The sequence below is a fragment of the Psammomys obesus genome, unplaced genomic scaffold, assembly GCF_907164565.1.
Source record: "Psammomys obesus unplaced genomic scaffold, mPsaObe1.curated_primary_1811, whole genome shotgun sequence".
Taxonomy (NCBI): domain Eukaryota; kingdom Metazoa; phylum Chordata; class Mammalia; order Rodentia; family Muridae; genus Psammomys; species Psammomys obesus.
The window spans coordinates 1,261,417-1,288,545 of NW_026594354.1; the positions used below are offsets into that span (position 1 = coordinate 1,261,417).

At 38.0% G+C, this 27,129-nt stretch overlaps 1 protein-coding gene across 1 annotated transcript in view; it reads left to right on the top strand.

Annotated features, from left to right (window-relative positions):
* The window catches only part of Mbtps2 (membrane bound transcription factor peptidase, site 2), a 51,762-nt gene extending 30,423 nt beyond the window's left edge, over positions 1 to 21,339 (top strand). Inside the window, exons 6-11 of the mRNA XM_055618654.1 lie at positions 4,984 to 5,102; positions 8,132 to 8,312; positions 12,159 to 12,253; positions 12,935 to 13,130; positions 15,489 to 15,564; positions 18,070 to 21,339. Coding sequence (XP_055474629.1) covers positions 4,984 to 5,102; positions 8,132 to 8,312; positions 12,159 to 12,253; positions 12,935 to 13,130; positions 15,489 to 15,564; positions 18,070 to 18,292 — 890 coding nt within the window. The 3' untranslated portion in view covers positions 18,293 to 21,339. The remainder of the gene's footprint in view (positions 1 to 4,983; positions 5,103 to 8,131; positions 8,313 to 12,158; positions 12,254 to 12,934; positions 13,131 to 15,488; positions 15,565 to 18,069) is intronic.
* The last annotated feature ends 5,790 nt before the right edge of the window (positions 21,340 to 27,129 follow it).

Genomic DNA, 27,129 nt, shown 5'->3' on the forward strand with positions numbered 1-27,129 from the left:
AGGCAGAGGCAGGTGGATCTCTGCAAGTTTGAGGCCAGTCTGGTGTACAAAGTGAGTCCAGGACAGCAAAGGCTACACAGAGAAACCCTGTCTCAAAAAATATAAAATAAATAAAAAATAAAAACCACAACAAAAAAAGAACCATGAATATGTTGATGTAAACTGGGAAAGATTTACTACAACAGAGCTAGTTAACAATATCAGGGTTTCTGTTTGGAGTTTTGGTTTTTGGTGCTATTTATTGAACTAGGGTTTGTTTCCTTATGTAGCTCAGATTGCCCTCACTCCTGTCTCAGCTTCCTGAATGCTGGAATTATAGGTGTATACCACCATTTCTGACATGAGCATACCAAAAATTAAAGTGCACAGAATAGGGAACTAAAGAGAAACAAATCTTAGAGGAGAAAAAAAAATTATGTGTTACAAAAGACAAATTCCTCTGTGTGTGTACAAATTAGTTTTTAAAGTACAGCCTAATTTTTAAAAATTCCAAAGATATTAATAGGCAACAAGCAAAATAGCTCTCAGAGAGTAGAAATAAAAAGAGCCATATAAAATGTCAGGGCTTACTCATAATAAATAATTAGAATTAGAATTCAGCTGTGCTTGGTAGTGCATGCCAGTAATACCAGCACTCTGGGAGGCAGAGACAGGCAGATCTCTGAGTTCGAGGCCAGCCTGGTATACAAAGTCAGGTGTGGTGGATTAAACCTGTAGTACCTGCAACTTGAAAAGCAAAATGGTTCTCAGTTTGAGGACAGCTTGGGTTACATGGGAAAATCCTGGGTTTTGTTTGTTTGTTTGTTTGTTTTTGTTTTTTTGTCAAAAACTAAACATGATAGCATGGAATATAATTTGGGGGAGGAAAGCATGTAAATTATTTCTCATTCCCTTACACATACATTCTTTATGTTCCCCATTTGATGACATGTTATTGGTTGAGGGTCACTAGACATTTCAGCTTGTACACAATTCTTGACACATGTACCAAAAATCTAGAGCCATGTATTGTGTTTTGTTTTAACCAATTACTCCAGTTACATGTCAGCTTCAAATTTGTTGGCAAATTTTTCTTAAGATGATCTCCTGGAACAGTCTCATAATATTCACTTCCACTGCTTCACAGTTTTACAGAACATGTACCACATTCTCAGATTTTCCACTTTCCACAGCACATTATCAAAATTGTTAGGGAAACTGGACAGCCAGAGAACCATGAAGAGAGATGTTTCAGAGGGCACATGGTTCCGGCAGGCCAGGACCAAAGAATTGTTTTTTAAGAAACAGGTTCTACTACAAACATGAGACCAAACATCATTAAAAATATTCCAGACAAAAATGCACTAAAACTAGCCCCTCCTCTGTGGACTGTTATGTTGAACCCCAAGATAGTGATAACCTTCCCTGGTTCAGTTATCCATCCCACTATTATTCTGTTTGTACCAGAAAAAAAATGATTTCATCCCTTTAAAAAATACCTTGCACTTAAAAATATGATGAGGTGGAATTTCCCTGTTGTAATAGATGCTCCTAGAGCTACTAAAAACTGCATTTACAAAGTAGTTGAATAAAAATAACCCCCTGGAAAACCGGACTGTGGTGATACACATCTTTAATCCTAGCACTCATAGAGGCAGAGGCAGGCATTTCTCTTCGAGTTCGAAGCTACCTTAGTCTACAAATCAAGTCCAGGACAGCAAAGGCTACACAGAGAAACCCTGCCTCGGAAAACAACAAAAAATTCCTCTGGGTTGTACAAGGAGGGAGACAGAAAAAAATTGCACATTTTGTCTGACTTGGCTGCTTTGTCATATTTCAGAGGCTGGAGTCTTGTTTTTGTTCTCTTCTGCAGGAAGATTTTTTAGTTTCATGGTCAACTACTCCAGCCTGTTTGTCTTTTGCTCCCCTTTGTTAGCACATTTTTTGTTGTTTGCACTTTTTTTTTTTTTGTCTGATGAAACATCACCCTCCTCCTCCCCCACACTCATCCTTGAGGCCTATTTAGGCTTCAAGGTAGACCTTGGCAGGAGTGGTGCTGTCCCAGTGGTGGAGCAATGCTTGAGCTCTTCCGCAGCTGCAGCCGCCTTCCCAGCACCTGCTCAGCACTGCTCTTGCACATGCATCCTTACTTAGGTACACAAACAATAAAAGCAAAGCTATTTATCATATGCTGTTAAAAGCAGGTTAAGCGATAGTTAATAGGGAACTTTATAAATAAATAGCTTTATGGGGTGGAGAAAAGGCTGAGTGCTTAAGAACATATGTTCTTCTAGATGACCCACGTTCAGTTCCCAGCACCCACACATTGCATCTTGCAACCACCTGTGCCTCCAGCTTCAGTGGCTCTTATAATTCATATATCTGGTTTCCACAAGTTCGCTCACACACATAAAGATTTTTTTTTATTTGTTTGTTTTTCAAGATAGAGTTCTATGTATCCCTGGCTGTGCTGGAACTCACTCTATAGACCAGGTTGACCTCGAAGTCGGATCTACCTGCCTCTGCCTCCTGTGGCATGGGATTAAAGGTATACTCCACCACTGTCCAGCTAATCAATTCTTAATGGTAGGTTTATAATTCATGTGTACCAGATCTAAGACATGGGATCGATGAGACAGCAAATATAGGTAAAAAAGTATCAAAAATAAGCAAACTATATTTGATAAATAATTTGATACTGAGATATTGATTCACCTTGGTGGATAAAGGTATTTGCTAGCAAGCCTAAGGTCCTGAGTTCAGTAACCAGGCCCCACATGGGAGAAAGCAAAAACCTTCTCTAACAAGTTGTCCTTTGGCTTCCGTTTGTACACTACCACACATGAGCATACACACACACTAACATAATTTAACATTTTGAATTGATAACAGTTTTCAAAATTGTTAAAGAATGTTTTTGTGTGTATGCAGGCACCTGTCCATGGGACCTGGTGAGGCAGAAGTCAGTTTTTAGGATCTCACCATGGGATCCAGGTATTGACCTCGGGTCCTTGGGTTAATGCAGAAAGTACTTTTAACTACTGAATCATCGTTTTCTAGTTTGTTCCAAAAACCTTATGTACACGACACTCATTATTATATATAATTAGTATAAACTAGATTTTAAAAGGTTGCTGGATCTGACTTTTAAACCTACAGTTGGTAAGTTGGTAAAATATTAGTCTCACAAGCAGGAGAATGTGCATTTAGATCTTCAGCACACATAGAAAAAGCCATGAAAACAGTTGATTTCATGAGCTTCAGGTTCAGAAGAGGCCCTATCTCAAAAACTAAAAGGAAGGGGGAAGAAGTACAGAATGAATGAAGAAAATAACTGATGTCAACCGCTGACCTCAACACTCATGCCCACTCGTGCACGTGCATGCACAAATACACATGCACAAAAAAAAAAAAAAAAAAAAAAAACCACTTTCTTCATGGGTTGTTCTTTTGTGTTCTATCATATGAGGTACCAAATCAGTATCTTTTTAAGAGTTCCTTTTTTGGGGGGATACTGTCCGGAAATTCAAAAATTTTTAATTAATTAAATTTTTTTTATAAATTACAGTTTATTCACTTTGTATCCCAGCTGTAGCCTCATCCCTCATCCCTCCCAACCCCTCCCTCCCTCATCTCCTGCCATACCCCTCCCCTAGTCCACTAATAGGGGAGGTCCTCCTCCCCTTCAATCTGACCCTAGCCTATTAGGTTTCATCAGGACTGGCTGCATTGTCTTCCTCTATGGCCTGGTAATGCTGCTCCTCCCTCAGGGGGAGGTGATCAAAGAGCCAGCCACTGAGTTCATGTCAGAGACAGTCCCTGTTCCCATTACTAGGGAACCCAATTGGACACTGAGCTTCCATGGGCTACATCTGTGCAGGGGTTCTAGGTTATCTCCTTGCATGGTCCTTGGAGTATCAGTCTCAGAAAAGACCCCTGTGCCTAGATTTTTTGTTTGTTTGTTTCTGTTGCTTTCCTTGTGGAGCTCCTATCCCCTCCAGGTCTTTCTATCTCCCGCTTCTTTCATAAGATTCCCTGCACTCTGCCAAAAGTTGGGCTATGATTCTCAGCATCTGCTTTGATGCACTGCTGGATAGAGTCTTTCAGAGGCCCTCTGTGGTAGGCTCCTGTTCTAGTCCCTGTTTTCTCCCTCTTCTGATGTCCATCACGTTTGCCTTTCTTAATGAGGATTGAGCATCTTATCCAGGGTCCTTCTTGATTAGCTTCTTTAGGTGTACAGATTTTAGTATGTTTATCCTGTATTATGTGTCTAATATCCACTTATAAGTGAAATTCAAAGTTTTCAGATGTGCATGCATGTGTGTGTGTGTGTGTGTGGTATATGCACAGTTGCACTCACCCTAGCATGTACTTGTGGAAGCCAGAGATGTCCACATCTTTTTTTTTTCCCCCTTCGGTGAGACAGTTTTTTTTACTGCACCTAAAGCTCATGGTTTTAGAATGGCTATCCAGTGAGCACAGGATATGCCTGTTTTCACCTCCAGTGCTGAGATTGCACATAGGTCCCCCTGTACATGGCTTTATGCAAATTCTAGGGATCTCAGTTCTGGTTTGTATGCTTGCACAGCAAGAGTTTTACCTACTGAACCACTTTCCCAGCCCTAAGAATTTTGCTTTGTAATTTCTCCCTGACTTTGATTTGTATATACTTGAGGTTTCTATCAAAGAACATACATATGTTTAAATCGATGAGATATAGTTTATATTATTATATACTCTATAAAAAGGCATAATTAGGTGTCGATTCTATTTATATTAAAGCGTAATCATATAGTCTTCATAATTACAGTATTATTTGCATTTCAGATTTTAGTATCTGAAACAAAGGCAGACTCATAATGAGCCTGTGTCTGCTGTAGCAATAAGTAGATCCCTCTGCCTCATAACTTCTGGTCTACTTATGTCTTATGCCCATGTGTTATGAAGTCCTACAAACTACATTATTCTTGTCTAACTTACTACTTTTGTTCTCTCTCCTTTCAGGTATATGGCATAATTTTGTCCTTGCTGTCCTTGGTGTTTTAGCTCTTGTTCTCCTCCCAGTAATCCTCTTGCCGTTTTACTACACGGGAGTTGGCGTACTTATCACTGAAGTCGCAGAGGTAAATAAGGAATCACCTAGGTGTTCTTTCACCCTACCGTAATACTTAAAAGCTTTCACATGCAAAATCAGTGATGGATTTTTAATGTGATGTAAATTACTTTTCTGTTCGGAGGCAAAGAGGTAATATCAAGATTTTGCATGTGTGGTTTATTGATAAAATTAATCATTTATTTTTACTGCTCTGTTTTACATTTCTGATTTTTAGCACTACTGAGAAGTCAGAATGATTAAATCTAGACTACCCAGCTAAAACTTTCTGTAGAAGTTTTAAGTTACTGCCAGTTTTGTGCTTTGATAGTTATGGTGATGCTCTCAAGTCTTTGTTCATATCTTTGCAAGGGGAAAATTGCCTTTGTCTGTGTCTTTGGGGCTGTTTATGTAAAGACTTGTCTTGTGGTTTTGGCCACTAAGGATATAAAAGTTTCTATTAAAATTGTAAAAAAATGTGTTCAATGTTTGTGTATGCCATACACATATGGGTGCCAGCAAAGGCCTTCTGGAAGACAGTATTTGATCCCCTGAAGCTGGAGTTAGAGGTGGTTGTGAGCTGCCTGATGTGGATACTGGGAACTGCGTTCAGGTCCTCTGGAAGTGCAACAAGTGCCCACAAAGTCTAGAAGAAGGTCTAGGATCCCCTAGAGCTGGAGTTAGAGCTGCTTGTGAGCCATCCGGCATAGGTGCCAGGGACTCAAATGTGAGCTGTCTTGCACTTGAATTAGCAAGTATTTTGTGTGTGTTTATAGTTTATTCATGTGGGTGTGTACATGTGTATGTTGTACGTGTGTGTGTGTAGATGCAAGTGTGTGCTGATATATGTGGAAGCCAGAGGTTGACATCATGTGTTTTCCTCAATGCTTTTCCATAATATTTATTTATTTATTTGCTTGTTTATTGAGACTGGATCTCACTATGTATCCCTACATGTTCTGAAACTCACTACGTAGAGTAAACTGGCCTCAAACTTAGAGATTCTCCTACCTCTGCCTTCTAAGTCCTAGGACTAAGAGTATACACTACCACACAGTTATTTTTTAAAACTGTAATATTTTTTGTTTATGGATGTTTTGCCTACATGTATGTATGTGCCTATCTGTTTCCCGTGGAAACCATAAAAGGACTTTGAATCCCCCTAGAACTGGAGTTATAAACAGTTGTGAGCCACTCTGTGGTTGCTGGGAATAAAACCCTGGGTTTCCAGAAATAACAGAGTACTGTAAACCTCTAAGCCATCTCTCTAGCCCTTCTCCTTAATTTTTGAGATAGGGTCGCTCATTGAACCTGAAGCTCACCAATATCTCTATACTAACCGGTGAGGAAGCCCCAGGGATTTTACTGCATCTGCTTCCTCAGTACCGGGATTACAGGTATAAGCCAGAGTATCTGTTGGGGAGGGGGATTCTGGAGATCCAAACTCAGGTCTCCAGCTTCTGTTTCTGTGAAGTTTGGGTTAGTTTTGTTTTGTTTTTCCCTTGAATGCTTACACAGATTTTTTTTTTTTTACTTATTTATTTATTCATTCATTTTGAGGCAGGGTCTAACTGCAACCCTGGCTAACCTCAAATTCATTAGAGGTCCCACCTGCCTCTGCTGCCCCAAGTGCAGAGATTATAGGTATATGCCACCACACCAAATTTACTCTTCCTAAAAATCATTTATTTATTTATTTATCTATCTATTTATCTATTTATTTATTTATTTATTTGTTATTGATACAACATTATGCCTGCGTGTGTGCCTGTACACCAAAAGAGGGCACCAGATCTCACTATAGATGGTTGTGAGCCTCCATGTGGTTGCTGGTAATTGAACTCAGGACCTCTGGAAGACCAGCCAATGTTTTTAACTTCTGAGCCATCTTACTTTTTAATTTTTATAATGACAGCATTTGTTTGTATTCAAAGGCACACATTTGTTCTGTTTTTTTTTTTTAATTTTAAATATATTTTGAGCCTATTTACTCCTCCCTAACTCCATCCAGATCTGCCCCCACCTCCCTGTCATTTCCCACAACTTTGTGTCCTCTTTTTCCCTTATAATCTGTTAACCCATGGGCTCCAATTTGTGCTGTCCACCCCTATACTTCTAGGTGTGGTACCCTCCCCTGGAGAGTGGTTCATTAGATCTAGTTCTTTTTTTTTTTTTTTTTTTAATTTTTCTTCTTATGTTAAAAAGTTTGGGTTTGTTTGTTTTACTTTTAAACTTCATTTTATGTGCATGGCAGTGTGTTTTGCCACTGTCTGACTACCACTTGGGTGCCTAGCACATGGAGGCAGGAAGAGTGCATTGGATCCCCTGGAACTTGAGTTAATGACTGTTGTGAGCCATTGTATGGGTGCAGGAAATGGAAATTGGATCTTCTGGAAGAGGAATCATTGCTCTTAACCACTGAGTCATGTCTCTTTTTCACCTTTTTGTGCTGCTAGGGATCAAACTCAGGACTGGGTACATATCTGTGTTATATTCCCTACTGATTTGTTATTTTTATGTTAATAATCAATAAGTAGTCTTTTGTTAAGTTGTTAAAACGTCATAATCATTGCAAACTGAGGAATGCAATTGTAATAGTTTGGCAATAAATTTTGGATTTAGAGATGGTTTATTTTATGTATTATTCAAAATATTCTGCTTTGAAGAAAACTCCAAGTTGGTTGGAAAGGAATGGGAGAATGGAGAGGGTAGTTAGAAGGAGTTGGGGGAGGTGTTAATAAGTTAAAAATACAGTGTGTGAAATTCTCAAAGAATTAATAAAATGTTTAAAAGTATTCTACTTAGCTGGGCACTATGATGCATGCCTGTAATCCCAGCATTGGGAGGCAGAGGAAGGCAAATCTCTGTGAGGTTGAGGCCAGACTGGTCTACAATGTGAGTCTAAGATAGCCAAGGCTACACAGAGAAACCCTGTCTTGAAAAACCAAAAAAAAATTTTTTTTTACTTTTAATTAGTACATTTTCTATTACTATGGCTAGTTTACATTGGTTATAGCTTGTTATCATACATTGTCTGATTTGATTTTCCTTCTTCCCAAGGACTCACCTGCCATTGGACCCAGAGGACTTTTTGTGGGAGACCTTGTCACTCATCTACAGGATTGCCCTGTTACTAATGTGCAAGATTGGAATGAATGTTTAGACACCATTGCATATGAACCCCAAATCGGCTACTGTATAAGTGCATCAGCGTTACAACAATTAACCTTCCCAGTTAGAGGTGTGTGCATTTTCTTGATATAACACGATGCTTCAAATTCTATACAGTTTATTATTGAAAGATAAAGAGCCTTTTATTGGACTTAAAGGGGGAAATGTTGGCATAACGTTATTGTGCACTGTGTATAGTTACCCTTACATTATTAAAATGCTGGTTTCTTGTCCACCATCTGGTTTCAGTCTGGACATGCTTTGTTATATTTATTCTAAGTATCTCCTTCGCAAGTTTGTGTAAATATGCTCACTATCCTCTTTAACTTGCCAATAAAACACGAACCAGCCAATACTGAGCTATAGAAAGAATAGAGTGGGACACCTGGGTTGAGGGAGGGGAGGAGAAAGAGAGAGGAAAGGGATTGAGCCATGAGGAGAGATCCAGGAAGCATCAGTAGAAGAGAACTGAAGCTAGGCATGGATGAAAAATGCAAGTATGATGGGGATTTTGGCTGGGAAGAAGCTAGATTAGCTTGGAGGTTTAGGATAGAGTAATAATTGTTCAGTATTGTGCAGAATAAATCAGTCTCCCTGTGTTGTGATTTGGATAAATAGGTAGTTAAAGGATAACTGCCACTGTGCTAATTTTGTATTTATATTCATATGTAAAAAGATATGAATATAAATATAAAATTAGTACAGCAACAGTTTTCTTTAACCAGCTAGTTCCCCAGTGATTTACACAGAGACAATATGATTTATTATTAAGCTATAGGCACTATTCTGGGCAGGCCCTGAGCTATTCTAATTCTACTACCTTTAAAACCCACATAAATGCTGGTCACTTGCCAATCTGATGACTCCTGGGTAGCTTCTGCTCCATTAGTCTGTCCTCAGGGCATACTTCCTTTGGCTACCTGCTCCTAGTCTGTCTCATCCAGTGGCAAGAACCTTCTCTCCAGCTCTTTTTCTGCTACATCTTCTGCTTCTCCTCTCTCTCTCTCTCTCTCTCTCTCTCTCTCTCTCTCTCTCTTTCTCTCTCCTCTGAGACCTCAAGCATGGGGACCTAAATTCTGCTTACTTCTCTTCTGTCTAGTTAAGGGCTTCAGCAATTTAAGCAATTAACTTTAAATTAGGTAGAATAAGATTTACACAACAAAACCTAGGTGTATGTGAGAATGGGCTGACATGCACTCCTCTGGGCTCAATCAGATCTTGGGGGCCAGAAATTAGCACTAGAATGTATAGTACCAGACCAGTCCCTTTCATTACTAACCCTAAAATGTTAGCTATAGATTTATTTTGTTCTAATTATTTTAAAGCAAGTAATTGAAGTAAATAGGCCCAAACTAATAGATATTTTTCTTGGTGTGTTGGATATTTGTTTCCTTTATTACATATTATTGAACTTTAATTTATTTTATAATATTATATTTGACTTTTAGAATTGTAGTTTCTACTTATTTCTGCTTTCAAAACACTTCTGTTTGGGCCAAGTGCATAAACTCAGTAGTAGAAGATTTGCATAATGTGTACAAGCATCTGAGTTCCATCTTTCATACCACAGGAAAAAAATTTTAAACGTGTAAAATCAGCATCCAAGCTTAACAAGATGGGGTGTGGGTGTGTAGCTCAGTAGTAGAGTGTTTGCTTCCCTGTGTGTGAGGCTCAAGGTTCAATCCCCATTACAACCACCAACAAAATAAGAAATCAAAGCAACCATCAGCTCTAATTTCTTAGTTACATTTTAGTAAATACTCCAATGTAGTATGACATGTATAGACGCATAATTATATCTAAATTTAAGTCTAATTTTTTAAGCATTTTTGAGATTATAATATAGTTGCAACATTTGTTCCTTTCATCCCTCCAAATCCTCTCATATATCCCTCCCCATCTGCCTTCAAATTCATGACTTCTATTTTCACTAATTGTTGTTGTACGCATATATGTATATGTGTATACATATACATTGCTAAATATAACGTGTTCAGTTGTATAATGTTACTTATATGTATGTTTTCAATACTGAGTATTCAGCAATGGATGACCAGTTGATATGCTCTTCCCTGGGGAAAACAACCTCTCCCTGTCCCAGCTGTGTCTCATATTTTAAACATAACAAGAAGCAATGCTTTACAGAAGCATTTTCCCTTTGGTGGTGATGACCACTGAGTTAAAACTATATGTGCTATTGTGTGAACAGATGAAAAACTAATAGTTAACAACCAAACAACTAAGATCAGTGCGTAAGGATTCTGTAATAACACACAGAAATACAATAAGGAAAGATGAAAATAAATTCAAGGAAATTGGCAAACACAATGCCATCTGCACATTTAAAAGAATCCCTTTCCTTTCTTGCTAAAATATACCTAAACAGAAACATTTCTAGTGGCTATATGTGAACGCTAACATGTACACATCTATCTAGTGTATCTAGTGTAGTGTTCTTCAATTGTTTTATATACTGGAAATCCAGGGGAGATTATATTGACTTCCAAAAAGACCTGAGAAGTAGGTTTGTTGTCCTGTGCAGCAGGTAAAATGGCTGAAACAAGTTCCTCCTGAGAATCTGCTAAATTTATTTCAGTCTGAAAATGTTGCCTCCCAAATTCTTTTCAGATTTAATCTTCCATATATCCATCAGCCTTTTATTATAAGACATTTTCTTTATTTCTACATTTCCTTATTATGTGCATGTATGTGGGAGGAATATTTGTGAAGTTTTTTTTTTTTCTCTCCTTCCACCTTTCTGTGGGTTCTGGGGATGGAATCCGATCACCAGGCTTGCATAGTTGAGTAAAGTGCCTTTACTCACTGAGCTATTTCACCAGCCCCAAACCTATGTTTTTATTCTTAGGTTTTTTTTTTTTAATTGAGTGTTATGGTGTTGCTATGCCCTCTAAATCTCTTCAATTTATCACAATTCTCCTTGTTTTTAAAATGGCATGTGTTTATTCAAACTGGGTCGCTTGTTTTCTCAAACTTTACATAGTCTGTTTTTGTCAAATTCAGAGGCTCAATTTGATTCAGGATTCTTTTCTTTCTCTTTCTCTCACACCTTCCTTGGCTTTTCCTCCCCTCCCCCTTTCCTCCTTCCTCCCTCCCTCCCTCACTGTGTATGTTTGTCTGTCTCTGTCTCTTTCTCTTCACACCCTCTTCCCTCCTTCAAAATGCTTGGTACTTTGTGTTGTAAGATCAGGAGGCATCAGATGTCTGGTATTCTCTTGTCCATTAATATTATTTTCTCTTTTTCATCACTGATCTGCTTCTTTGAGGTTGAAACATTTGCCAGAGTCCCTTACTCTGAAAAGTCATTTTTCAGAAGTGGATAGGCCCTTCTTCTCTATACTTCAGAAAGAACCTGGAGTTACTATCACAGGACTTAGCTTTAGCTTTATGGATGGCTCAGTTTATAAGGACAACTAACTTGGAATGAATACAGCTGCTTTTTTTCTTTTCTTTCTCTTTTTCTTTTCGGACAGAATCTCATGTATTCCAAGTTGGTCTTGAACTCAATACTTAGCTGAAGATGAGCTTGAATTTCTGGTCCTTCTGCCTTCACCTCCTGGTGAAATGCAGAATCAACTCAATCCTCTAAACATCTGTGTGTGCCACTTTGCCTAGCTTATAGGATGTCAGGGATCAAACCCACAGTTCCACATGTGTTGTACAAATGCTGCACCTGTTGAGCTATACTAATGCCAAGCCCCTGAAACAGCTTCTAGTTTCAAATGGGGTACCTTTTTAGTATTATAAAATCAAACTATAACTCAAGCTAGACACTGCATTATCAGTTGCTTCCAGATTTATATACCATTCTACTTACTGTTTTTGTCTTTTAAAAGCAGAATTTTTATTACAAATATACTTCTATGTAATCAATTCTAAGTACTGTGTTTCTCTTTAGCATACAAACGACTAGATGGTTCTACTGAATGCTGTAACAATCATAGCCTCACAGATGTGTGCTTTTCCTACAGAAACAATTTTAATAAACGTTTGGTAAGTTGTCCCCAAGCTAAAACAAAAACTGTAATACCTTCTGTCTTTATCTACTTTGTGGCTTTTTTTGTTTGTTTGTTTGTTTGTTTGTTTACTTGTTTTTGTTTTTGTTTTGTTTTGTTGAGATGGGGTTTCTCTGTGTAACAGAGGCCTGGCTGCCCTGGACTCACTTTGTAGACTAGCTTGGCCTCTCACTCACAGAGATCTTCCTGCCTCTGTCTCCCCAGGGCTGGGATTAAAGGCATGTGCCACCATGCCCAGCAAAAGCATATCCTTTTTTTTTTAGATTTTTGAGATGGGCTTTCTCTGTGTAGCCTTGGCTGTCCTGGACTCACTCTGTAGACCAGGCTGGCCTCAAACTCAGAGATCCACCTGCCTCTGCCTCCCAAGTACCAGGAATAAAGGCGTGCTGGGATCTAGTTTGTGTTGGTTAATTAAAACCTCTGTGTTTCAGATGTTACATTTTAATCCAATAATCTAAAAATGAGTAGTGGTTTGATACACTATATAGCAAAAATGGAATGTTGAAATTTACTTTATAGTAGGTGTGCATTAATAGCATTCCTTTCCTATCAAGGTCATTCCTAGTCTGCTCAGTGACAATAAAAACATAAAGCAATGCAACATACATATTTCTTGTTAATAAATAACTTTTAACATTGATTAACTTTGTATTTTTAGCATACGTGTCTGCCTGCTCGGAAAGCAGTTGAAGCTACTCAAGTTTGTAGAAGCAATAAAGATTGCAGAAGCAGCTCAAGTTCTAGCTTCTGTATAGTACCATCTTTGGAAACTCACACTCGATTAATAAAGGTGAAACATCCACCACAAATTGATATGCTGTATGTAGGGCACCCACTGCATCTTCACTACACAGGTGAGTGTTACTTGGATAGACTCTTAAAAATTATTAGGATCATATACATTCTCAGATACCAATTCTCATGTTGATTCCATTTATTATGAATTTGGTCACTTATCAAAATTTTAGTAACTTGTTCTTAAGCATTAAGTGGAATTTTATTTATTTATTTATTTATTTGCATTAAGTGGAATTTAGTAGAAGAAAAACAATCAGCCAATGCAGAATGACACTTCTTTTTTCTTTCCTCTAATTTTTGCCCAAATCAGATAGAGAATCTCTCAGATTTTTTCCAAGAGTTTAAAAAATACCCCAAACCTCTCGTGGCAAGACCTCCATGCTCTCACCATTACCAAAGTAAATAAAAGTACATGACACGTGACTGTTTCTGTCTTTTGAGACAAGGTCTCATGTATCCAAGACTGGCCTCAAACACCCTATACCACTGCAGATAGTCTTTTGACTTCCTGATCATCCTGCTTTCACTTTCTGAGTGCTAGGCTTATAGGGGGTACACTGCCATTCCCTTTTTATAGGGTCCTAGGCAAGCACTCTACCACCTGAGCTTTATCCTCAACCCAACATGAATATAATTTTATCATGGTCATTTCATAGTAACAAGTTGATTGTACTAAATATATAACTTCCCCACATTACTGATTATGTAGTTCAACTTATTTTATTGTACAGGATTCCATATGTTACTTTTAAAAATACTTTGCCATATAATTCCCCTACTTAAAGTATATAATTTGGTACTTTTTATTATTTTCAGAGGTCTGCAACGATCACTCCTTATGTCTCCCCAACATCCCTCACCTATGGGAACCTCTAAGATACTTTCTGTTTCTATAAATGTGCCTGTTCTCTAAGTTTCATTTAAACTGAATATTTTACAACTGGCTTATTTATCCATGGCTGACCAGTTTCTTTATTCATTTACGTTTTATGTTATTCCTTAAAAGGTATTGCTTCGTGTTTATTTTGTTTTTGCTTTTAGACAGAAAATCACCAAGTAGCCCTGGCTGGCTGGAGCTTGCTACACATACCAAGCTTACCTCAAACTCAGAGATATGCCTGCTGCTGCATCCTGAGTGCTGGGATTGCAGGCGTGCACCACCAAACAAAAAGCTGCTTTATAGTTTTTGAGTTGTTTGTTTGTTTGTTTTTCGAGACAGGGTTTCTCTGTGTAGCCCTGGCTGTTCTTGCCCTCACTTTGTAGTCCAGGCTGTCCTCAAATTTAGAGATCTGCCTGCCTCTGCCTCCCAAATGCTGGCATTAAAAGTATGTGTCACCACACCCAGCTTGCTTTATAGTTATATAGTGAAAGACAACCTGCATCATTTTTCTTGTTTATTGGTTTGATATTAAGTGACTCAAGGATGCAGCTATTGAGTATAATCTCAATAAATGAAGAAATGGTTTTAGTTGGGATTAATTTAAAAATGTGTACTATGAGTTTTGCCTAATGACTGTATACATTTTAAATGTTTTAGACCCAAACAGGGTTATGGAACCCACAGAGCACAGGGAATTTAAAGATTCTCCCATATTAATCTTTATCTTAGCAATAAAGAAGCAATCATTAAATGACATAATACTTGGAACAAATGCACTTTTTAGAATATAGTTCTTTGAAGCTAAGCACAGTGGCGCATGCCTGCAATTCCAGCACTTGGGGAGGCAGAGGCAGGCAGACTTCTATGACTTCAAGGCCATCCTGGTCTACAAAGTGAGTCCAGGACAGCTAAGGCTACACAGAGAAACCCTGTCTCAGAAAAAAAGGAAAGAATACATCTCTTTGAAAAAATAAGAATGCTTTTGATATAAGTTATATTTTTAAGTCACACTTTGTATTTGGTAGTAATAATTGGTATATAGTGTGCTTTATGTTAGCTGTAACCTCAAAACAAGTATACATTAAGATATGAGTTTTTTCATTCTACTATTTTTAGTATATGTTTGAGAATAACTTTTTTCTTTCTCTCTCCCTCCCTCTTTCTTTTGTTCTTTCTTTTTTTTTTTTTCTTTGAGACATTGTCCTATTTTATAACTCTGGCTGACCTGGAGCTTACTATATAGACCAGGCTAGACTCACAAGGATCCTTCACAAAGATCCTTATGCGTCTGCTTCCCAAGTATTGATTGTTTGTATTTTTTTGTATTTATATATATTTTATATACATATATTCATATCCATATACATACATATATGTGAGGTATATACCTTGCTTACACATGTATAGGAAAGATTTGCTCAGCCAGCTTAATACATGAGTACAAATTTTGACTCTATGGTAAATTTAAAATATTGTTGCATATCTGCTACGAATAATATTTATTATTCCTTGTTTTCTTTTTTTTTATTTTTAGTGAGCATCACAAGTTTTATCCCACGTTTCAACTTTCTAAGCATAGATCTGCCAGTGATTGTGGAGACATTTGTCAAGTATCCTTTCTGGTTTGAAAAGTGCTGTAAAAGTGTGCTGTTTGTGATGTTGTCCTTTTTACCTTGAGTAGAGCATTACAAACAGAGGCCTTATCATTTAATTGCTTACAACTGAAAAGGAAACCTTAAAGATCAAAGAGATAAGGTGTTTTTTTTCTTATTAGTTACATTTTGTTAACTTTGTATCCCAGCTTTATCCCACTCTCTCATTCCCTCCCAATCCCACCTTCCCTCCCTCATCTTCTCCCTGCCCCTTTCCAAGTCCACTGATAGGGGAGGACCTCCTCCCCTTTCGAGATCAGGTTTTATATATGAGGGAAAAGTCAGTGAAGAAAACTCCATCAGCTATGGAAAAAAAGTTAAGATACAGAAAGGAGAATCTTGCGGGAAGGACAGTGGGCATCACAGTGTCTTGGCTTCCCAGAAATGCCTGATGCACAACAGAGAGGGCAGGCTCTCCTCACAGGAGCTGCTTTTGTCTCCACTGCTCTCTGCCAGCTTCAGTTTCCTCAAATTCCAGGAGGCACTCTTCTACCAAGGCACCTCAGGTATGACTATGTGTCATGTGCATGCAGTACCCACGGAGGCCAGAAAAGGGTGTCAGAAATGAGTTATATATTATTCTGAGCTGCCCTGTGGGTACGGGAAATCGAGCAACCAGTGCTCTGCTGAGCCATCTCTCTAGCCCCACAAAAGCATATGGTTTTAGAGGAAATATAACGGAGCTATTTAAACAAACCTACAAAAAGGAAAGGTACAGGAAGGAAAGAACCCATAATACATCTTCAGAGTTTAATTTTCAAGGTCTTTATAAAAGATGAAGCATCAGTTACTGAGGTGATCAATTATTAAGCTGATTAATAAATTCTGGGCAACTGAAAGATAAGATTGTACCTTGAAGACTGTTGATGTTGTCACAGAAAGACTTTTTGATAACCTTATAGATTATAGTAAAATACAACAGCTCAAGGGTCAAAAATCTGTATTAGCTACTATAAAATAAAATGTGGTAACAATCTCCTCCCAGCCCCTTTCCAAGTCCACTGATAGGGGAGGACCTCCTACCCTTTCATCTGACCCTGATTGGGAGGGAATGAGAGAGCAGGGTACAGCTGGGATACAAAGTTAATAAACTGTAACTAATATTAAAAAAAAAAAAACCTATAAAAAATTGCGGTAACAATGAAAGGTAATTTTGTGGGCCGGAGAGATGACTCCTTGTTTAAGAGCACTTGCTGCTCTTTCAGATAATCTGAGTTTGGTTCCCAACACCCACATTGTGTGGTTCCCAACCCCTATAATTCTGTCTCCTGGAGGTCTGACTCCTTCTTTTGGCCTACACAGTTACCCAAACTCTGTATACATGTGCATTCATATCTGTACACAAGCACACACATACACAGAAATAATGAAATAAATATATTTTTAAAGTATTTTTGAGGTTGGAGAGGAGGCTCAGCAATTAGGAGTACTGACTGCTCTCCCAGAGAATCAAGGTTCCATTTCCAGCACCGACATAGTGGTATACAACCATCTGTAACTCCAATTCCAGGGCATCCAATCACCTCTTCTGACCTCATGGCTTCCTCAGGCATGTGGTACACATGTACACAGGCATACACACACACACACACACACACACACACACACACACATAAAGTAAAAATGTTTTTAAAGTAATTTTGGGACTCGTGTGTTGGTGTGTTCTTATAATCCAAACACTTGGGAGGCTGAGGACCAGCCTGGGCAGCAAGACCCAGTCTCAAAATAATAATAATTTGGGGGCTGGCATTATAGCTCAGTGGCAGAATATTGCCTAGCATATACAAGACCCTAAGATTGGTGGCAAATCTTTCCCTTTATTCCTTAGTCCTTTCTCTTTGTTATATCACTGAAACTTAATCTTTTTAGAAATTCATTGTAGATTTGTTAGTCTTTCTATGTGTAGTTGGCCTTTGCTTTTCGATTCAACATTTTTGAACTTCAAGGTAATATTAACTCATTTTTTAAAATAATAGAGCTATAAACATAATATTTGGGGTTTTTTGATGTTGGGGGGCAGGGTTAAAACAAGGTTTCTCTGTGTAGCCCCTGCTGTCCTGGAATTCACTCTGGAGGCCAGGCTGACCTGGAACTCACAGAGATCTGCCTGCCTTTACCTCCTGAGTGCTACCACTGCCCTGCTTTAATTTTCATTTGCTTTGGTTTTGTTGCTATTGTTGTTTGGTTGGTTGGTTTTGGTTTTTCAAAACAGGTTTTCCCTGTGTAACAGCTTGGCTGTCTTAGAACTTGCTTTGTACACTAGGCTGGCCTCATACTTAGAAAAACCCACCTGCCTCTGCCTCCCAAGTGCTGGGATTAAAAGTGCATTGTTTTGTTTATAAGAAAGACTTAAAGTAGAGAAACGTCTGGTAGTCTCACAACTCAGTTCAGTGTCTTCAGACTTTTCAAAAGATGATTTTCATTTGCACTTCATAGCTATCTCCTTAACTGATCTTCACCCAGATACCTGATCTCTCTTTCTGGAGCTCTGGCTATTGTTAATGCAGTGCCCTGCTTTGCCTTGGATGGTCAATGGATTTTAAACTCTTTCCTGGATGCTACCCTTACCTCAGTGATTGGAGACAATGATGTCAAAGATCTGATAGGATTTTTCATCTTGCTTGGTGGCAGTTTACTTTTGGCTGCCAATGTGACACTGGGACTGTGGATGGTTACAGCACGGTAATATTTACTCTCCTCCAACCGAATATTTGGAGTACAGCTATGTGGTAATATCTGTTGCCACTGAAATTCTTACTAGGTGTGAAATGTAAAGTGTTTCCTTAAACCATCTTGGCCAACATCTTTGAGCTCCTACTATATCTAGAAAATCCAAACTCTGTAGTAGAGAAGGGGTGGAAAAAATGAAAAGCATAATTCCTGACTACATCATAGTTTTAAAGATTGAATGTGCAAACTTTGAATGTTTGTGGGACAATTTGTAAAAGAAGTGAAAATTCATTCATGTAATTGCAATTTGTGTGACTATATAGCATTCGGGGATAGTAAAAGGAACAGCAGAATGTGGTGGGAAAACTTTGTGTGTGTGTGTGTGTGTGTGTGTGTGTGTGTGTGTGTGTTTGTGTGTTTGTCTGTATGTCTGTCTATGCTACTAGTGTTTGAAACCACGGCCTTACTAATGCTACTTCTGCTAAGAGAGCTTTTGACCACTCAGCAATATCCTGTCCCAGGTCAAATTTACTGAAAAGTGCCATTAGGATGATGTGGTGATACCCACCTATAATCCCAACATAAAAGTATCATGAATTCAAGGCCATCCATCTTTAGTTACGTGGTGGATTCCAGGCCAGAACTAGCTACATAGCAAGACCCTGTTTCAAATACAAACTCACACACACACACACACACACACACACACACACACACACACCATTAAAGATTTGAGGGAGACTAGACTTTGGTTGAATGGAAAATTGAGCAAGTGATCTTGGTTTTATAACTCTGTCTTTATCTTGGTGAAAAAGATATTTTACAATTTAATGGTGTATTAATCTATACTCTGAATACCAAGGTCTAAAAACAATTAAAACAGTGAAATTCTATGAAGTATCTGTTAACATGAAAGCAAATCTGTGCAAGTGACACCAAATCAATGGGCAACGTTGAAAGTAGAGAAGGCCTGTGATGTGATGAAGACCATTTGGTCACGAAAATATTACTGTTTTCACAGTGTATCTCCACACTCTCACAACATACTAGCCTTGTTCTATAGAGTATGCTGCAGGAGGCATCTGCCACAGCAGCATGTGAGCTCAGGCTGTTAGAGGTGGACTTGGGAACTAAGGTGAATCCTCCAACAGATCACAACAGAAAAGGTACTTCAGCAAACCTAGTTACTTCCTAGAGCTTTGCGGCTTGAAACTCTTCCAGGGTAGACTTATTTTTTTCCTTTGTGCTGCAACAACATTCAACCCTGAGCCATACTTTGTCCTCACCAGCACCTAGTATGTTTTAATCTGTTGGGGGATTAAACACCTAATCTTTGCTTTCCATCTCCCCCTAAGCTACCTCCTTGAGTACACAAAGATTTGGTAGTATAATGAGAATAGCTTCACAATTGTAGATTTCCCAGAGTCTAGAAATAGATGGTCTTGCGGCATAGCAATGCAGCCCTGGGAAATTCTGAGAGTCAACTGACTGGTGTGAACCTGTTAGTCTTAAGAATATACGCACATACTGTTTCTGTCACAAAAAAATACACATTTGATGAAACATGCATATTAAAGGTAACAAAAAGCAATGATTCATTCATTAATAGCCAGATATATACCTCCCTCCTGAAGTAAAGTACTTCCTGAGGTTACCTTTTTCAGAACAGTAGTTCTCTTAAGCGCCTAAAACTTTTAAATGGATTTTTAGAAATTTTTTAGACTTTATTACAAATTTGCCTTCATTCTTTAATAGGAATCATACACTGATATTATTTTGAGATTTTATTAGTGAAGGGCCATTAATTACTAATAGTACTAAAATCATACACATTACTATTTTTTATCCCAGAAAATATGTCATTGTTGTCTTCTAAGGTCACTCAGGACCAATCTGTTTTTGCATACTAAAAATGCACAGACCTTTTCAGGTAAAGCTTAGAGAATGCTGTGAAATACTCACATAATTAACTTGATTGCATGCATTAAGCAGTTTACTAATGAAAATGTATGTGTGTAAATATTTTTTTCAATACTGAGGAAAACAATTAATGTTTGGTGTGGTACTTATGGAGCCCAGGGCCTCAATCTCTGCTAGCAAGCACTCTACCCCATAGGCCACAAAAATATTTTAGTAAGAGGAAATTCTCTCCATTAACATCATTTTCTGAGTGATAGCAACAACAAAACAAAACCTCATTTCACACTGGCTGCCGCTAAACACCTCTGTCAGTTAATCTTAAGGTCAGGGCTTGGGAACTTCCCTCCTGGAAGTTCAGCAGATTTGTATGAAAATGGCTTAAGAAAGGAGATGTTACATAGTGTCTCTTCAGCCACACTGTGGGCTCTTCTACTGTGAGGACTGTGTCCTTCATACTCAGCTTTGCCTCCCTGCACAGTGCATGAGCTATCAGAAGTGCTTAATGTGCTTGAATGGATGATGATTAGTGTTATTTATGGATAGAAAAGCATGCTTCTATTTAAGTAAGTTGTAAAAAAGGATTGTTGAATATTTACTGTAAATATATGTTAACATTAAAAAAAAAACTTGGAAGGTCTTTATGTCCCTGGTGTATTATCATCTTTATGATTTCTGTAGAGCAACTATTATATTGGGAAAAAATGAATTATGGTGGTGACTCGAAGAGGTATCTTTTTGTGTTGTCACTTTGTTCAACAGTAAAACTTTATTCTCAGAGTTCCTATTCTGCATTGTTTACATTTTTAAGGTTTTTATTTTAATCATCCACAATTGTAGAGAATGTTATATATTATTTTTAGCATCTCAGTTTGAAGAGACATGGAGTTAAACTTGACTTTTTTGTAATTGCTTCTAGGTCATTGTCTGTGCTAACAGCAAATTGTAAACATATGCTTCATAGCAATGTTGCTTTTGTCATTATTGTAACCTTGGTATTTATTTAGCACCCAAATACTAGTGGCACACAGATATTTTTTTCAATGACTCTTTTGAGTGAGCTGCAATTCATTTGTAGGCTTTAACTTGATATCAAACTTGTTATAATTTGATGTTTAGCAATAAAAGAATGAATGTTAAAAAGCATCTTATGTTTATCATCTTCTGTAGCATCATATTTTTTTACATTTGACCTTAGCCAAAACACTGAGAAACAGTTGTCTTTTTTGTAGTGTACATTTTTTTTCTATAGAAATGAACCCTTTATATGGAGTAAGATCTTAGTTGTTCCTAAATTGTTGATTCTAAAAGTGACCTTCAATTTCCATTTATATAATTTGTATATGATAGTTGTTATAGGCCCAGAAAGTAAGCTGCCTTTGTTTATCATTTTAGAAATGTTTGCTTGAAAGAAAGAGGACAGCCACATTTCATTAGTGGTGGTGTGTGTGTGTGTGTGTGTGTGTGTGTGTGTGTGTGTGTGTGTGTCTGTCTGTCTGGTATGTGTTAATATTATTATATAAATATGTTTACATTATATTATTACAAAAGTATACACGTGAAGGGAAGCTACATGTGCCTGTAGAGGCCAGAGGAAGACATTGGATGTCCTTCCGTATGACTCTTCACCTTATTTCCTGAAGACAAGGTCTCTCACTGAATCTGGAGTTAGACTGACAGCCAGCAAGCCCCAGAGAGCCTCCTATCTGCACCCTGGAGGGCACTTGAATTACAGCTTTGCATGGCCACACCCAACTTTTTGATTTAGGATCCAGGGTCTGAACTCAGGTCCTTAATGCCTGCATAGAAAGCTCTCTAACCTACAGAGTCATTTTTCTGGCCCATCATTAGTGTTTGCAGAATTCTTCTCCAAGTTTATTTGTGCTTTTAAAAAGGAGTTCTTGAAAGAAAGCATTTAGTATGTTGCTAGTGGTGGCATCCACTCCAAATCTCAGCGCTTAGAAAGCAGAGGCAGGAGAATCAGAAATTAACTTGAGCTATCTGAGACCCCATCTGAATAAAGAAGAGTGAGGAAATAAGGAAATGAAGAAAAAATTCAGCTAAAGTATGTAGTAATAACTTACTGGTTTTCATCATTCAGGATTAATTTTACTTGGGAGTGCAGGGGTCCTGGGGATCCAACCCAAGGCCCTCATACATATTTAAGCAAGTACTCTAGTTCTGAGCCCCATCCCTTACCTGCCTGGACTTCCATTTTTACAAAGGGCTTACAGCTTGGCCTGGAACTCACAGAGAACTGCCCACCTTGGCCTACCATGTGCTAGGTTAAAGGTACGTACCAACACACTCAGCAAGTCTATTTTATTATCTTTTCTAGGTCCCTGACTTTTAGACCTTATTCATAGCATTCCTTTCTTATCTTTCAACTACTTTGTTTCATAACTTTAATGGCTTTTGATATTTCTTATTAGGATTTATATATCACCAGATAACTACAATTCAGGTAGCACTGTATAATCTAAAGAATTTGCACTTCTCTAGTACAGGCCACTCCTTTTCCATTACGGAAATACCTAGCAAAAAAAGGTAAGTAATCAGGAGTTTGTTTGGAAAACATAGAATTGAAGCTATGCTATAGAATAATGTAGTTTGGGAGTCTATTGTAGAAAAATATTTTCATACTAAAAAGAAAGATACAAGTATATTATAGAAGACAGGTTAATGAAAATAGTGATTTTTCTTTTGTTTTTGAGACAAGTTTTCTCGATGTATCCCTGGCTGTTCTGGACTCACTTTGTAGACCAACCTGGCCTTGAGCTCACAGAGATCCACCTGCCTTTGCCTTCCCTAGGTCTGGAATTACAAGTGTATACCACTACACCTGCCTGAAAATAGTGATTTATTGAAGAAGGATATACATAAACTAGTAAGCTCTGTTTTCAACTTGGCATTATATTAAGTACTTCCTCATGTTATATCCACATAATATTCTAATGTTATTTCAATGGGAATATACTGCTGTATTAAATATGACATAATTTTAAACAATTTCTATTATTTCTAATTTTATAAGTGTCTTAGTTTGGGTTACTATTGCTGCGGTGAAGCACTATGACCAAAATAAGTTGAGGAGGGAAGGGTTTATTGTGTTTGTACTTCCATCTTGCTGTTCATCATCGATGGTCAGGACAGGAACTCAAGCAGGGCTGGAACCTGGAAGCAGGAATGGATGCAGAGGCCATGGAGGTATGCTTCCTACTGGCTTGCTTCACATGGCCTGCTCACCCTGCTTTCTTATAGAACCCAGGACCACCAGTCCAATGATGACACCACCCACGGTGGGCTGGACACTCCCCCATTGATCAGTAATTAAGAAAATGCTTTACAGTGCTACAAACAGCCCCATCTTATGGAGGCCTTTGCTTACTTGTGGTTCCCTCCTTCTAGATGACTTTACCTTGTGTCATGTTGACAAAGTTAGCCAGTGCATTAAGTAAAGGGATTAAGAACAACCTGGAAATAGCTGTTTATATCTATGATTGTATAAAATGTAGAATCTCAGAAAAAAAAATTAGAGGAAACCTAGGTATCTTGAAGTCTGAGCAGAGTTTTATGTAAATATATATATATATATATATATATATATATATATTATATATTTTTTCTGGTAGGCAGATATGAAAAATGGCATCTTTAATTTGCGTTTTAGATTAGAAAAAAATCAGTAGTTTAAAATGTGTTTATCTGTCTGCGTGTTTTTTTAAACATATCCTTTTCTCATTTTTAGTTTTAAAGGATGTATGTGTGTGACATATACATACATTCAATTAAGTATTTGGAAACTGCTGTGTGTGCAAGTGTGCGTATGTGTGTGTACTCGTGTGTGATGGCCCGGGACTGATGTCAGAACTCAACCTTGATTTCCTGCTACCTTATTAATTGAATCAAGGTCTTTCAGTTGAACTTAGAGCTTGCCAATAGCTAGCTGGTTTCTCAAAGGATCCTGTGTCTCAACCTTCCAAGAGCTGCTGCCATGCCCACTCAACAGGGAACCTAATGCCATCCACATGCCTGTTGCTTGTGTAGTAAGGACTTTAACCACTGAACAATCTCCCCAGGCCCCTTTTCCCATTTTTTCATGGGAGGGATTATCTTACTACTTTCCCTCAATTTCATTTTATTATACTGCTTATCTTTATGTTATATAGAGAGATAGATATTATATGTGTATGTATGAATATATATTTATATATTTATAAACATATTACTGTCCATCACTCTTTGCCTATGTCTCTTTCACCTTTGCTGATATGTTTTGAAAGTCTTCCCCATTCCAAGATTTTACTAATATATTTTATTTTAACAGTTTTATGATTTATTATTTTAATGCTTAAGTCTTAAACCAACATGTATTTTCCTATTTGTGCTTTTGGGGACCTGTTCAAAAAGTTCCTTCCTATGTCTCTATCAGATTCATGGTAGCAGTTCTCATGCTAAGATTCCTGATCTGTTTAGAATTGAGTTTTTGTAGGGTAAGAGAAAAAGATCAAGTTTCTTTCTTCTATATCATGTAGTGATCCAGTTTGACCAGGACCATTTGTTGAAGATGCTGTCTTTTCTCCAGTATGTACTTTGGCTTCTTTGTCAAAAAGTGGATGACTATCATAGTGTGGATTTATATGTAGATCTATAATTCTGTTTCAATAATCAGTGTATCTGATTTCAAGGAAAGGGTACAAGAACACAGTGGTATAAAGGGTCAAACTGTAATAATGAAACTGGAAGGGCAAAAAGGGGTGGGTGCTGAGAGGGCAAAGTAGAGGAGGGAACATGGGAAAGATAACAAAGAAAAGCATTTTGAGGAAGTCATACAGAAAGCTACTGTACAAGCTTCCTAAAATATCTACATACAAAAATATATAAAAAGTTGAAGTGGAATCACCCTATAATTAGACAACTAACAAATAAAATGTACAGTGCCAGAAAGCCATTAACACCTTTTGGGGTTGTTGGCCAGTGAGGTCCCAAAGACACACCCCCTCTTCAAAAAAAAAAAAAAATTACAGGCTATTGCCAACACTCTGGGTTATACTCCAGAACTTGAAAGACCCTATTACTGAAGATACTGAACAGTTAAGATACCGAATATCAAGGAACATAAGAAATCAAGAATGCAAAGCCCCACCCTCCTCCACCCCCCAGCTATGGAGCTAGTGGCAGTTGCTATCTGCTGGGAGAGGAGAGTCAGTTTTTCTTAAGGTTGTGGCCCCTGGCAGGCCATCCTCACTGCAGTGGAGGGCCACACCCTTTTACTGAAGATACTGAACAGATGAGTCATGGAACATGAGAAATCAAGCAAGGGTACAGTGTATATGGGCAGCACAAATTACATTCTGTGTGTGTGTGTGTGTGTGTGTGTGTGTGTGTGTGTGTGTGTGTATCTTTTTTTTTTAAGAGAGGACACAAGGGCTGGAGAGATGGCTCAGAGGTTAAAGAGCACTGTCTGTTCTTCAGAGTCCTGAGTTCAATTCCCAGCAACCACATGGTGGCTCACAGCCATCTATAATAAGATCTGATACCCTCTTCTGGGATACAGGTGTACATGCAGACAGAACATTGTATACATAATAAATAAATCAATCTAAAAAATAAGATAAAGAAGAGGACCCAAAATTGGGTGGATAGAAAAGACAGCTGGGTTAAATAGGATGTATAAGGCTTTTGTGGAAAGAATAAATATTAGTAGTTTCTTAACTCTGGAGAAAATAATTCTTATTTGCCTAGGTGGCAACTACTATTTTCTCTCTCTTTTATTTTTTTTTTGATTCAGTAATACAATGAAATGGTTATATATCTCATATGTTTTGACTTATTTTTATCCTTAACTTTTTATTTTTATAAAAACAGGGTTTCCTAAACTGTATAGATTAGCAGGCTTGAGATTTTTCTTTTCATGTGCCATGATTGAAAGGTTCTTAGTAGAAATGTTTTTTTTTCCTTAGATTTTAAACCTTAATACCTCTATTTGTGAATTGTCTAATATTAGTCTTTATGGACTGATAATTTATTTTTATCTGGGTGTGGTGCTGTATGCCTTTAACCCTAGCACTCAGGTGTCGGATGTCAAGACGGGCGGATCACTTCAGTTCACGGCTAGCTTGGTCTACATAATAAGACCCTGTCTCAAAATTTGAAAGAAAAAATGAATTCATTTTAAGGACCTAGAGAGATGGCCCAGTAGTTAAGAGCCAATGATACTCTTCCAGAGGACCTGAGTGCCATTTTGAGGATCTATGTTAGATGGCTCAAAGCTGCCTGTAAGTCCCACTGTAGAGGCTCTGGTCAATGTGGGTACCTACACACACAATTTAAAATGAGCCTTAAAAAACAAATCTTTGGAACCCTGGTGATGGTGGTGCATGCCTTTGATTTCAGCAGTCAGGAGGCAGAAGTAGGTGGATCTCTGAGTTTGAGGCCAGCCTGGTCTACAAAGTGATTGCAGTACAGCCAAGGCTACAAAGAGAAACCCTGTCTTAACCCCACCCCCCCCCCCAAAAAAAAAGAAGAAAAATGTTTGAAAATATTTTAAACAAATTTTTCAGGAAAAGGAGCCAAGCACAGTGGCACATGCCTGTAAACCCAGTACTCATGGAGGCACAGGCAGGCTGATTTCTGTGAGTTCCAGGCCAGCCTGGACTACAAAATGAGTGCAGGACAACCAAGACAACACAGAGAAACCCTGTCTCAAAAAAAAAAAAATAGAATAAGTATAAAGACATCTCCTCATCCTTCAAACCTCAATATTTTCTTAAAATGAATTTGTTAACTTCACCCAAGAATCATGAGAGAATAGGCTTCAAACATGCAAGTTCACTGCAAGAAAAAAATTCACCTTTTCTGTTTTTAAAGGCCTGTAAATTAAACTGGTGAAATATTGACAAGTTAGGGCTGGCAAGACAGCTCAGCAGGCAAAGG